Source organism: Notolabrus celidotus, chromosome 1 (genome assembly GCF_009762535.1).
Source record: "Notolabrus celidotus isolate fNotCel1 chromosome 1, fNotCel1.pri, whole genome shotgun sequence".
Classification (NCBI taxonomy): Eukaryota; Metazoa; Chordata; class Actinopteri; order Labriformes; family Labridae; genus Notolabrus; species Notolabrus celidotus.
Window position 1 is genome coordinate 15442124 of NC_048272.1, and position 14132 is coordinate 15456255.

Sequence of the window (14132 nt, forward strand, 5' to 3'; positions counted from 1 at the left end):
AAGAAGACAAGGGTGAAACAGGGTGACTAAAACACACGACAGACGTTTAGTAACGTGCACAAGAATTAATAGAGCTACAGATAGGTGCAGTGTTTCATGAATCCTTAAGAATATAAACAGACACGACCAAAACCGTGCTAGTGTGTTCACTGTGCTTTGTGGCTTCACCTTGGTAACATGCAAGGAAAGACAGAAGCTTCTTAATCAGAGCAAGAGGTATCTTCTCTCAGTCTTCAATCTGCAATATTCAATATTTTTATCTTGATAAATTTGATTATTCTTTATGCATCTTGTTCCATGAAGTGTAATTCAACTAAAATTTTACTGTTTAAACACCGCCATTTTTTCCAATACATCACAGCATGAATCACAGATCGTCATACTCTGTATCTGCTCATACTAGAGGCAAGACACAATATGAGTATTGCAATTTCACTTGCAAGGACCACACCATCAACAGGATGTAACTTGACAATGGTTCATTGATTTAATTGGAATAGTGTTTCTCGATTTGACGTTGAACTTCTTGCCGTTACTGGTTTGGGGAAGCTTGAGGGGATCCGCTGTAGCTTCCGGGGCACAACAAACCCCCCTTTAAGAGCACTATGTAAAGTAGGAAAGAAAGGAATCTGAAGAAAAGGGGGAGGGAGCGTGGGGTGCAGAATCGGAGAACGAAGGGGAGGAGAGGAATAAGTTTGAATTTGTAACAGAGTCGGAAGAGGCGTAGTTGAGGTGTGTTCCTACTCCTGAAACTCTGCTGTAGCACCACATAATGTCGTCCTGACTCATGGGATAGCATTATTGCAATACTGGCTCAAAATACCAAGATATTCATTTGAAAATAATACAATGAACAGTTCCCCCCTTCCATTTTGACTTCCATTTATTTATTTATTTTTCATTTAAAAGGACCGTGCATATTAATGAACACTTCTGTAAATATGCCAGCATTAGCCAAAAGGCTAGTTTACATCTGTAGTCCCTTGACAGATGTTAATAAGGCTCCCTAAAAAGATCAAATCCTGGACTTTACCTCCTAGAGACACTTTGTATTTATCTCTTAATTTGATATTGTGATATATCATAATAAGAGCGTCTTGCAATTTAGCAATAATTAGATTGGATTAGATATACACTACCAGTCAAAAGTTTGGAAACACCTTCTCATTCAAGGGTTTGTATTTATTTTAATTATTTGAAACACTGTAAATGAATACCAAAGGCATCAAAACTATGAAAGGACACATATGGAATTATTTAATTAACAAAAAAGTGTTAAACAAACTAAAATATGTTTTATATTTTAGATTCTGTAAAGTAGCCCCCTTTTGCCTTCATGACAGCTTTGCACACTCTTGTTATTCTCTCAGTCTGCTTCATGAAGTGGTCTCCTGGAATGGTTTCTAATTAACATGAGCCTTGTCAAGAGTTAATTTGTAGAATGACTTGCCTTCTTAATGTGTTTGAGACCATCAGTTGTGTTGTTCAGAGGTAGGGTTAGCACACAACGGATCTCCCTATTTGACTACTGTTGTAATCCAGATTATGGCAAAACCATAATATTCATAGTTTTGATGTCTTCGGTATTAATCTACAATGTTAAAAATAATTAAAATAAATAAAAACCATTGAATGAGAAGGTGTGTCCCAACTTTTGACTGGTAGTGTATGTTATTATCTCAGGGTGGAAATTTGCTTTTAGCACACAAGAAAACAACAATTAATACGTATCAGGTAAAATCAAGTGTAGCCTTAAATTGAAGTTCCCTAAATATGCACAATAATGCAAGATCTAATAAAATCAGTACAGAAGACTAAAGGGTTAAAAGTCTGAAAGGAGATAAACAAGTGTGACTGTGTATCAGTCTGGAGCAGCAGCGTATTTCGTATCGTATTGTGTCATAATGAATTGTGTAGTATCATATTGGGTTACATTACTATTCCAATCCCTTGTTCATACATCAAACCCATTGGCTCACGTACAGCATATACAGCTACCTGTCATAACCTACATTATCATGACTATTCAGCATCCTTTGCAGTCTTCACCATTGCATTGTTGATTTCTCCTCATTTCAGCTGCACATACTGTATATGTGCTTTTGTGTCTTTGAAACTCCAGAGTCAGATTCTTTGAATGTGTTCAAATAAATGTTTAAAATGCTTCATGGTCACCAGAGACCAAACACTCTTCTTCTTGCTTAATGGTATCTCTCCCTCGCTAAGACATTAAAACAGAAGACGGCCTGAGTCACTCTCCGGGACAGACGGGACTACTGGGCTACACAAACTTCAGCAGCACTCCTCCCAGTCAGAGTCTCTACAGCTACTCACACACACACGGTCAGTCTCAACACACAAACTCTCAGGAAGGTGCATCCATCCTCGGATTGCCTTCTCCCTCTCTTCTACTCTTCTCTTTCCTCATCTTTCTCTCTTTTCTTCTCCTCCTCTCAGCCACACCTGTTCTCCATTAGCTGCGGTCTGGACTCCTGGCGTCAAAAGTCTCCCCACCCCTCCTCTTTTCTTGGGGTCAGGCCCCCTTTCTCCACTCAGACCAACAACACAGTGTGCAAGCGCTTTGTTGTTTGACGAAAAAAGAGAGAGTGATAAAACATGGACAGAGAGGAAGAGAAATTTAATGAAAACAAAAAGACTGAGGGAGAAAACATGAGATGGCACAGGGTCTGTGCTTAAAAACAAAAGCTGAAGAGGGGTTATGCCTGGGAGTGTGTGCAGCTTTCTGCCCACGCATGGCTGTGTGTGTGTGTCTGTCAATGCTGTACACATTCCTCAGTCGTCCGGCGCCCAAAGCATGACTTGCTCGGTGCGACTTTATGGCTTTGAAAGCAGCATGAAATTGACCTTGTGTGTGCAAGGTTAAAGGTTAAGGTGCATTATACGGAGAGGTGAACAGGTTTGAAATTGCAGACGGGGGGATGTCACAGTTTCCACTGTATTGATGAGACAAAAGATGGACAATCAGGACCAAACAATAAACAGATGAGGTGTGGACACAACTTTGTGCTGCCAAAGCTGCTTCATACAGAATTGGATTGGAGCACCAGCTCATCTAATTCTTTCATTTGTTTACTCTTTCACAAGATGATTTTATCCTCTCTAGCTAAGACATTAGTTTGACTTTTTTGCAGAGAAAGATCTCATCTACCAAACTTTACTTGGTTTAACTTAAAGAAAAGTCGTTACAGCCACAGGAAAAAAAAAAATGACGGACCAATCAAGGTTTCTCCCTCTACTTTTGTAGATTTAGCATCAGCAGCCAGCCAAGACTAACTGGGGATGTAGCTCTGATTGCTATAATGCTTTACTACCCAGATGTAAACAAACAGAGGAAAGATGGCATCTGGTAGCGTGGTGTGGTTTGTCAAAATTTTGATCTAGTAAATGGAGATAAATAATGGTTAGACTTGCATGTAACCACTTGACCAGAGGAATGAGTAACCAGCACAGGTATGTGGGCGACAACCTGCAAGGAGGACCAAAGGCTGGTATTACTAGGTGTGCTTATGCTAGCTACACATTGAAAACCAATTTGGCAGTTAATTTTGTCTTTGTGCTAACATCATATTACCACAGGACCTCAGCTCTAGTTCACTAGTCATAGTAAAGTACAGCACGATGGTCCCCCCTGCTTCCACACTACTTTTTTACATCACTCCCTCTTTAAGGGAATATTCAGATGTCAGACATTAAACGGGAATGTAAATATTCATGTGAACCCTCCTTGGATTGAAACCTTGTACAAATTGCAGAGCCTTCGATGGCTGTGCTCTGTCAGAGTCCGCCTGTTGAACCAACAAACATTTTTTAACAAACTGCCATTTGAGTTTGAAAGACACTGTTCCCAAACAAAATAAATTTGTTTGAATGTTTTTATGCATAAATCATTAACTGCAAACTTCAAACAGTGATAAACTGCCACAACAACCAAATGTTTGTTGGATTTCAGAATGTTTCCATGTCATCCATTATACTGTACACAATACACAAGCACGCACACATAGGCACACACGCCACAGAAAAACCTCCAAACACGTACTGTACAGTACACCGTGTGTACAACTCAAACCAAATGCGGACTATGGGAGATTTTTGGTGTTTACTCAAGAGAAAAAGAAAAAGAGAGAGAAGGAGAGACCTCCTGTATTTTTCCCCTTAGCCGCTTTGAAGGTTGTTGTGATGTCCGGGGAGGTTTCTGTGTGGTTCCTCCATTGAGTCATTACTCTCCTGTTTGTCATGTACTGTGGAGAAGAAGAAGTAACATGGAACAAGAAGGAGCAGTAGCAGACTGATGAAATAAGTGAAGGTATCAGAGGAAGTGAATCTTCAAAAATATACAAGGAGGGTTTTAGTTATGTCAGAGAAGAGGAGCCTACATTGTTATAAAGGGGTAACTGAAAAGATAGCAGGCAATACTAAATCGACCTCATACTGTCGCTTAAACATTATGACAGCTGCATCACAACGCTGCTCAAATGGAATAGCTGTGTCCCAACTAAGAGGCTGCAGCCTTGGAAGGACATGGGCCGCAGCACAGTCAAGGATGCATGCATCCGGTGCATGCATCCTCGATTCATCCAAGATTCATAGTGTGCCAACTCACTTAAGATGGAAGACTCTCAAGTGGCCAAGCTGTTGGTCTAAACTCAATCCATCTGCTGTCAAGACAAATGTCAAAAAAAAAACTTGAAACTTCATATTGTCTATAAAATAATATGTCAAGTTGTACAATGTTAGTTATGTAAACTAGTTGTGGTGCAGCCTTGGAGGTTGTGAGGCGACAGGAGAGGCGCTTCGTAACGGGGGTAACAGCTGGTGACTAAACAGGAAATCCTCTGTAGACCAGAATGCCTCATTTCAGTTCAGCCTGAGCAGTCTTCCTAGGCTACGAAGGCTGGGTCCTTTGAAAAATGCTACACCTGAATTGGGACAAAGCTTCTGAGTTAATTAGCCCAAAATGACATGTACCAATTTTGAACAATTTGCAATTTGTAACCAACCACATGAAGTTTGATCACTTTTGTTGACATTCATTTCATGTTTGTAATCTTTGTCAGTGAAATATTCTCAAAGGATTTACATTAATGTCCTTTTGACCTTTGTTGGTTTCCTTAAAAAACAAACACTGTACTGTGAGACTCGTAAATACATCCTGTACATTTGTTATTTGTTTTTTAATGGCACATCTTGTTTCAAGGCGGTGTGATGTAATAAAAGTGTGTCCTATTTGTCATTATCCCTCATGGACTCAAACACTGAACCCTCAACGCATTAATGCCCTCGAGGGTTCAGTGCTTAAGCTTTGAGGGTGGAAATCGGGTATTTTAGTATGCTAATGTTGGAAACTAGCTCAAAGCACACTGTGCATATTTAGCCTCTGAAAGCTGGTATCAGTTTTGTTCAGACTTCACATTTGTAAGTCAGTGAACTCTATTAAAAATAATTCAAATGCCTGTTTTGAAAGTTTTTCAGTTCCTCCGTTTGTTCATTTCCATCAGTAACCTTTTATATATCCAGACGTGACAAACTGGAGCACTGAAACTGAAATGAGAAACACTATCCTGTGGAGGTAATGACGTTACATCTAATTAATAAGATAAACAAGCATTGAGTAAAGTTGTGACAGAGAGATGCAGGCTGAGACAGCATCGAGGTTAGTGTAATATTGCTTGGAGAAAGACATTCCTGCCTTGGCTTGAATAGACTGAGCAGACTCCCAGAGCAGCAGCAACAGCAGACTTTCCCACCTGTATTGTTACGTCAAACATAAATCCCTCTCTCAACCCCCGCAGCACTGAGCTGTCAGTGAGGGAAGGAGTCAAAGTTACTGCTCATTACTTCCACCGTACAGTTTCACAGATCAGATTGGATGCTGTGAAATTATACCTGAAGTCGACTTGGCTTAAGACGTACCTTTTTCAAACCGTCTTTGGGTTTGTTTCTGTGTCCTGCATGATGACCTGAAAGTTTGACCATTTGTCTTTACGTCTTTTCTCAGGTGGTGGAATTTCATCTGGAATTTTTCAGGGCACACATGCAATCTCTAGTTCAACCCCATTCAACGCTACTCAACAGGTGAGTGCTGTACCTTTGGAGAGGATCTAAACTGCAGTTTTTGACAGTTTAAACAACGTTATGCAGCTGATTCTGGGCAGCAAAAATGTATCTCACAATATAGCAATCTAGACAGTTATATAACAGATGTTTAAATGACTCATCCGTAACCTTTTGAGTGTAGGTCACCTCTTTGTGAAGTGGAAATGTTCATATTTTAATGACGATAATGACACTAATTAAAGTAATTGATTTTATGATTACAGGAGTTTTCAGCGTACTCAAGTTACAGTCAGAGTCAGTACTCCCCGTACTATAACACACATCACTACAACAGCCCCTACCTAACCAGCAGCAACATCAGCCCTGCTGCCATCACAGCTCCATTAGCCTATCAGCATGCAGAGCACCCCGTCATGCTGCCCAATCACAGCCCTGAGTCACACACAGGTAAGGAACAACAAACCCACATTCACTTTGTGTGAGAGATCATTATGCTTAAGTCAGTTCTGGGGGACATTTTTTACATTTTGTTGTCGTCGTTTTTTGTGTTTTGTGTTGTTTCCTCATACAGTTGATAACAAAACATGACATTTAACACCTCACCTTTATTCTTACCTTTACCCCAAATAAGAGACATAACAATGACCACACTGGAGAGGGTTTAACAAAAGAAAGTCATATACAGTATGGTCAACTGCAAAAATAACAGAAAAAAGTAGGCCAACAACATACCCTTGAGGGACACCACAGTAAGAATGTAATAATTCTAAAAAGCATCAAAATCTAATTTTAAAAGACATATTTATTATTTAAAGGTATTTTTTCTGAAGAAAAAGGTCTAGTTGTACCTTGCACTAGAAACTTTGGCTTTTTCTATACACTGTATAAAACATGTACATGTGTCAGTGACATAACCAATTGGTTTCTGAAGATAAGACCCCAGCAAAACATATACAAATAATTAGATGGGTTAGATACATCAATTTTGTTTTTGAAGCAGGCTGTAAACATATTTGATTTTGCTGTTAAAGTGGGCATTTTAGCTAGGGACCTAATGGGGATCCCTTGGCTTTTGGAGCCAGTTTCAAGTGGACACTCAAGGAGCTGCAGTTTTTCACACATTAGTTTAATATTTCTAACACTGGAGGTCAGCACTTGTCTCCTTCACTTCCCGTTCTGCAACTTCAAAGCATCCTCTGTATTCTCAGAGACGCATAATGATCAGAACCCTGACCTGTAAACCTTCTCATATCCCCCTTAAACATGCTCTTGATTTAATAAATCAAAGTCTGATCTCTGAGACATGAATGTGTGTTTTCTAGGAGAGTACCACCCGCCACCCAGCCCCCCCACCCCAGGTAAAGAGGAGGGGGTCCCGACACGGAGGGGGTCAGATGGGAAGTTAAGGGGTAGAAAACGAGTCAATGACCCCGCTCCACCTCTGGACTCTGATATCGAGGTAAACACACACTCACACAGTCTTTCTGTAAAATATTTGTCTTTCTCTGTCGCTCACACTTACACACAAGTACACACGTCCATGAGGTTAACATTACATTTCTGTTATTTCACTACAGCGTGTGTTTATCTGGGACCTGGATGAAACCATCATCATTTTCCACTCGCTCCTCACGGGAACTTTCTCCTCACGATTTGGCAAGGTACACTGATACGACCCCTCCCTTTGTCATTTACTGTAAGAGGAAGTACATGCTGTTGCTCATCACACTGTAACAACAGCTTGTTATTTCACTGTATGTAGACAAAGTTTGGCAGGGAAAAACAAACCTGTGTGATGCTGCTTTGGTCACCCGTTGTCTCAGTGCTTATTTAAATAACATGCAAAGGTTTTAAAGTCCACCACCTTTGGGTCTCATCCCTGAGCATTTTCACACGCTGACTGTTTTGCCTTCCTCCCTCTTGTTTCTTTTCATAATGCACCAGGGTTGTTTAGCTACCCTGGTATCCTGCAGAGTGACTGACAGCCAGCAGGACCTTTACATAACAAGACAGGCAGCTGACGAGGGGCGGACAGCGGTGCGTTTCTTGGTTTTGGCCGGGGATGTGTGTTTTGAATTCTCACGGTCCCCCTGCGGGTTGACACAAGGCTGATGGGAGTTCGAGAGCAGCATTTCTGTTTGGTTCAACCCCCCCTCCCGGCGGTGTTTCTTTTTCTTTCTTTCCTGCCACAGAGAGGGGGTCAAAGAGAGAAACAAGGGAGAACGAAAGAGAGAGAGAGAGCAATAGTGGATGTGTTGAAATGTGACTCATGTGCCAAAAATTCCTGATTCCTCCCACCATCCGAACACCCCGCTGCTGGATCCAGGGAAGCTCAGTTGGACAAACTCTGACATCAAAACTCAGACATGCAGCAGAGGAATTACATGAGTGACAGCGGAAAAACAGATTAGCAATCCAAAACATCAAGACGGCTTACAAGCTCGTAACACCCCTCTGTCCAAGATTTGCAGCCGACTTCTCTTACTTCAACAACCATATCTCATTTTTTTATAAAATGAATCATCTCTACTTGTGTCTACTTTCACCAGCCCAGGATCTTCCCGTCAGAGTCGGTCTATTAAGCTCTTATCATAAACAAATGTTTGGCCTCATGCACAAAGACAAGTCGGGGCCCGTGTGCAGGAAAGACTAATGGGTGTGTTGAGAGACAGTTGTTTTCACCAGAGGTGAACGGAGATCCACATGAGGAGCTGTTTCCCTCCCCTGCAACTGCTCTTCCATTGTCTCATCTATCATGCAGCAGCCCTCTCTGTCCTCTTCAGTGTGAGAATTTCCTCTCCCAAAGCTGTGTCTTTAGTATCAAACGACCCCCCGTGTAAGAATAAAGGTGGGAACTTCATCTCTTTTTTTAACCCCTTTTCTTCTGCGTTCTTGAATTCTTCAAGGATTATTAGGAGGAGGCTTTTTTTTGCTGTCGTTTTTGAAGGAAGGTGATTACAGATAATTATTTCAATTATGAGACAAGCTGAACAATACTTCCTTAAGCCTTTAATACCTCCTCCTTCACCCCTTCAATTCATATCGTCCTCTTTTGGCCAGTTTCTCAATCCTCCCCCTCCTCATTTTCTCCCTGTCATCCTCCCGCGCTGAACTTTTTCCGCCCTTCGTCCTTAATTACCTTTTCTTTTTACAGCCTTTTTTTTGGAGGATGTTGTTTTGTAAATGTCATCATTTACCCCACTTGTGTCATCAAGCCCATTCATACCATTTTGAAGCCAGAGGACAGCTCTGCCTGTCATTTCAGACACATTAATCTACCACTCACCTTTGGCTGACTCCGCTCCTCTTCCCCTGTCTCTGTGCCAAAGACGAGCCAACGCTGCCATCAAAACCTCACAGCACACAGACACACACGTACTCACACACACCTGCTTTTGTAGTCTTTGAACAACACACCCACAGTCTTAGACAGTCAGGCTGCCTTGTATTATAATTTATGTTTTTTGCGGGTGATGATTTATAATTAGCTTATTAAAAAACAGAGGTGAGGTCGGTGTTATGCAACGCCATGGTATTGTTTTGTTTTTTTCAATGATGGAGAAGGAAAAAATGGAAAAAGAGACTTGTTGGTGCTGACAGAAAGATTAACGAGTGAAAGAAGCTTAAATGAAGAGCATAATTACTCACAAATGTTTGCTTTTCTTATAACTGATATAAATGACCATGGTAATGCTGCTAAATTGTATTTTTAATCCTAAATCGACTGCAGTTACCCTCCCATTAGTCCAGACTCTGCTTTATTTAAATAATTGAACTGACAAGAAGACTTTGAGACACTTTGTTAAACTGTTTTTCATCACGGTGAGAGTGGGTTAGTTATCTAAGTACGCTTGTAGATAAGGGTACTCCAAAGTGACAAATTTATTAGTCATTTAAACAGAAATTGAAGTAAACTAACTGACTAATCCAAAGGTAGTAAAACACTCAGAAAACAATCCGGGCTAAATCCAGGGTCATAGAGTTTGCACTTATTTGTAGACTAGATATTTGAACCTAAGCATTAATCTCTCTATTATAACCTTAACCACACAGACATAGTGCTGAAACATAACCAAACTGCAACCATTTCACAATGTCCAGCGTGTTAAAATCGACCAGCAGCAATCAGCTTCCTGCCACAGACCAAATTGCCATATTGATGAGTTGGGAGTGAGAGCTTTGTTAGTTTATTTATTTACAATATATAATCCAAATTATGATAATAAAAAACAAGTGAAGAAAAATGAAACAGACTTTCGTAGTCCTCAGATGATAAACCCCTGATGACTCAGTTTTACAGTAAAGCTGAAACTTGTAGATGGAGTTGAGATGATCCAGTAATGTAATGTTAGATTTGTTATCTTGTGCAAGCAGAAAACAATCAGACAATTGGTCATAACAAAACTTTCGACCCCCTCAGGACAGGTTCTATTGTTCCCAGAATCAGAGCCAAGCACAAAGGGGGGTGGGTTTTACTTTCTATGCTTCTTAACTGTGGAACAAGTTACCAGAGTATCGGAGGCTTCCTCAGTCTGTTAGCTCTTTTTAAACTGATCTCAAAACATTTTTGTTGCTGTCTCCTCAAAAGTTATGTACTTATGTACTTGTTTATTGATCTCCTATTTTGATATGTTTGGTATTTTAAGGTCTTATTTTTGCTAAATGTCATATTACTTAAATGCTCTTTATTTTCTATTTTTAACCCCGTAAAGGACTTTGTCACACAAGGTGCTTTTTCCCCCGTATTTTTTTCATGCCTTTATTTTGAGGATAGGACAGGAAGCTGGGGGGAGAGAGAGGGGGGAATGAGGGCCTCAGGTTGGAATTGAACCTGGGCTGCCTGTTCTGAGGACTGTAGTATGATTTAACCATTAGGACAAAACAACGCCCAAAAGGTTCTTTATTAATGAATCTGCCGTACCCTGGAACTAAAAGTTGCAAAAACCCTGAAAGGACTGGTAAAATCCTGTTAGAACTGATTAAATTGACTCTTGGGGTCCAGCAGGATTTTACACCAAGAGAACGGATTGAATCAAATGAGGGAGAAAAAAAACAAAGAATGGGGTCATTTTGGTAAAACTGTCTATGTTATAAGGAGCCCAAAAAAAAGTCAAAAATGAGGAACTAAAGATAGAAATCAGCTGAGACTTTGATTGACACATAAATATTTGACCTGCCTCTCCCCAAAACCTGTTTATGTCAGGCCAGATGATGAGTTAGCAGAGGAAGTGAACAAAGGCGAGACAGGCAGGCGGCTGTACTGACAAGACAAGAATAGTTACAAAAGTTAAGATGTTCGATAATAGGATTTCACTAATTATTTTCTAAATACCAAACCTCTTAAACCATCAGTCTGCGCCTGAGTGTGAGATTCAACTATTTATTAACTAATAACAGTGATAAGGGTGCAACTGCTAAAGTGATTAAAACTCTGTCCTGACATCATTCACATGAACTGGGTCAAAAACAAGTTGAGGGTTACTGTTTCTGGTTTTAGTGGATTGAGAGATTAGAAGTCTTTACTGTGCCTGAGGAAAAGTATGTAACCACAGTATACATACACTGCACATACCTCAAGGCAAAACATATTAAGTGTACAGTACGTCCATGCTGAGACACACGTTTGAGTGATGAGAAGTCAAATGTGTTGATGGATTCATGGGGTGTAGTTTAGGTTCAAGAAGCTAAAAAGAATAACAACTTCATTTGTTATAACATCTTGAATACATACAAAGAAAAGCACAATTTATCTCTTTATTTGATATGTGTTGTCTTTGTTTGTTCAACAGGACTCCTCAAAGGCTGTGTCTCTCGGTCTATGGATGGAGGAGATGATCTTCAACCTGGCCGACTCAAGACTCTTTTTTAACGACCTGGAGGTGAGTGAAGAAAACTGCAAGATTAAAATGTTGTTGTTTTTTATCCCAAGTAGCTCTTAAACAAAATATATTCCACACTCTCCTTTGCCCTACACAAAAATCACACTATTTCATATTCCTCTTGCGGCATTCTGCATCTCCATTTTCTTGTGATTATTGCTAAACTGGAAAATAGCAGCAATAAGGGCATATCTAATGGCAGAAACTGGTATATTCATGAGCAGAAAACCCTCACAGTAACAGCTGAGCAAGAGGTTTGACATTTTAGAGCTGTGTTTTTACCTGGCAGAAAGCACAGAGCTGGTCATTGTAGAAATCCACTCACACATCTATCCTGTTTAATCATTAATCCTTACTACAGCATTTTCCTAACAATTTGCCCTCCTCAGATGAGCAATAATATTTAAATAAGGGGTTCAACTGCTGGCATAAGTGCTGCAGCAGTTGGACCTGTCCTGCTGCCTAAAAAAACATTAAGTTAACATGGACTTTGGTGCAATCTCTAACAAGAATGACTCAAGAAAAACTCCCCTGAAAAGCAGTTTAACTACCTGCTAGTGACTGAAAAGTTTCTCAGCCCGCATTCCTCAAGAAAAAACAGATTAGAGAGGGACATCGAGAGAGAACAAGTACACATTGTGCCGTAATTATAGGTGTGTGTCTGAGTATCCGAGAGGAAAATTAGTCAAATGGGAGGAGGAACAAGCCGAGAGGAGGGAAAGGAGCCAACAAAGCCATTTGCAAACCCGCTTCTTATCCCCTCTTTTGTTGTCAGGGCTCAGTAAATCTCCAAAGCAGGCAGCCACAGCGGGCTGACAACTGCTGTTAAGTCTCAAGGTGTAATTATCTTGTCCGTACCATGTCAACAGTTGTTGCTGCTGTCATATCTCTAATACCATCAGAAGGCCGCATAATTAAATTTATATGTCAGCATTAAGTCATACAAATCCAAGCTACCAGTACAGATGTTCCAAATGTTTTTTTACCCCATCAATATTCTGGTACCTGAATGTGTGTATCAGCCATGAGGGATTCCAACTCGTAGAATAGTACAATTCTCAAGTAGAATAGAAAAAAGACATATTAAATACTTCTTCTGTTAAAGTAGGGGGATTACCGAGTTTATCATATTGAACATTTTTACCCCGAGGCCATTCGAGGTCACGCTCAGGGGAGTAGTATCCAGCTGCAGCCCAGAAGCCCACGGTGTGTCGGAAGTGACATATATGCTGACTTTTTCTCCTCTGAAAATGCTCTACGATGCCAATTCTTAACACTTATTATAAAAGAACAACAAAACAATGTCTTAGTAAATTGCTTAATGGTGGCAAGAGTGAATTAATAAAGAAAAGTTTTTGTAAAACATTAGAAATAGAATTTTTAGAATTTTTAATGAAATGCTTTATTCTGAAATGAATGATAAAACCATGTCTAATTAGAGAAGTGACATAAATAAATAAATAAATAAATAAATAAATAAATAAATAAATAAATAAATAAATAAATAAATAACAGTTTTTAAAAGGTGAAAATTAAAAGTCAATAGACTAAAATGCCAATTCTTAAAATGTATCATAAAGTTATTGAAAAATACTTCCTGTATGCATAAGTAAGTATTTCTTCAAGAACGGGAATCAGGATTTTCCATATATTCAGTTACATTTTCAGCATCTTTCTTTTACTTCAGAAAAATAATGAAAGGTTTGGTTGTGACTTCCATAAAGATGCAGGAAACATGTCGATGCATAAGAAGATCTTAAGAGGGTACTGCTCTTTTTATTGGTCTTCTAAAACCATACAGAACCAACTGGTACAGAACCATACTTAAAAAAGGAACAGAGGAACACTTTTTTTTTTCTCTGTGTCTTTGGATGGATTTTAGAGTTCTTGTAATAGAGTAGAGAGAACTCAAGTAAAAAGAGAACTTGTTTACGGTACGCTTCAGGGGTTTTGATCAGCTTATATTACTAATTCTTCATGGCGTCTGAGAGCTTCTGCAGCTGGTTTTCTTTTCTTTCCCTGTTGTTTTATTCGTAGCTTTTCTTTTTAATAACATTATCATGCCCAATGGACATAAAAGAGACAGAATCATTACACAGAATTAGGACAGAACGACAGGAGATACATATCTAAGAATCCTCAAACACAATCCAGAGTGGACCACAAGATTTGTAG

At 39.7% G+C, this 14132-nt stretch overlaps 1 protein-coding gene across 2 annotated transcripts in view; it reads left to right on the forward strand.

Moving 5' to 3' along the window:
* Positions 1–14132, forward strand: part of eya2 (EYA transcriptional coactivator and phosphatase 2) — a 31397-nt gene that overhangs the window by 11831 nt on the left and 5434 nt on the right. For both annotated transcript variants that reach the window (XM_034694854.1, XM_034694773.1), the window contains exons 5-10: positions 2227–2343; positions 6020–6096; positions 6342–6525; positions 7401–7537; positions 7656–7739; positions 11868–11957. In XM_034694854.1, coding sequence (XP_034550745.1) covers positions 2227–2343; positions 6020–6096; positions 6342–6525; positions 7401–7537; positions 7656–7739; positions 11868–11957 — 689 coding nt within the window. The remainder of the gene's footprint in view (positions 1–2226; positions 2344–6019; positions 6097–6341; positions 6526–7400; positions 7538–7655; positions 7740–11867; positions 11958–14132) is intronic.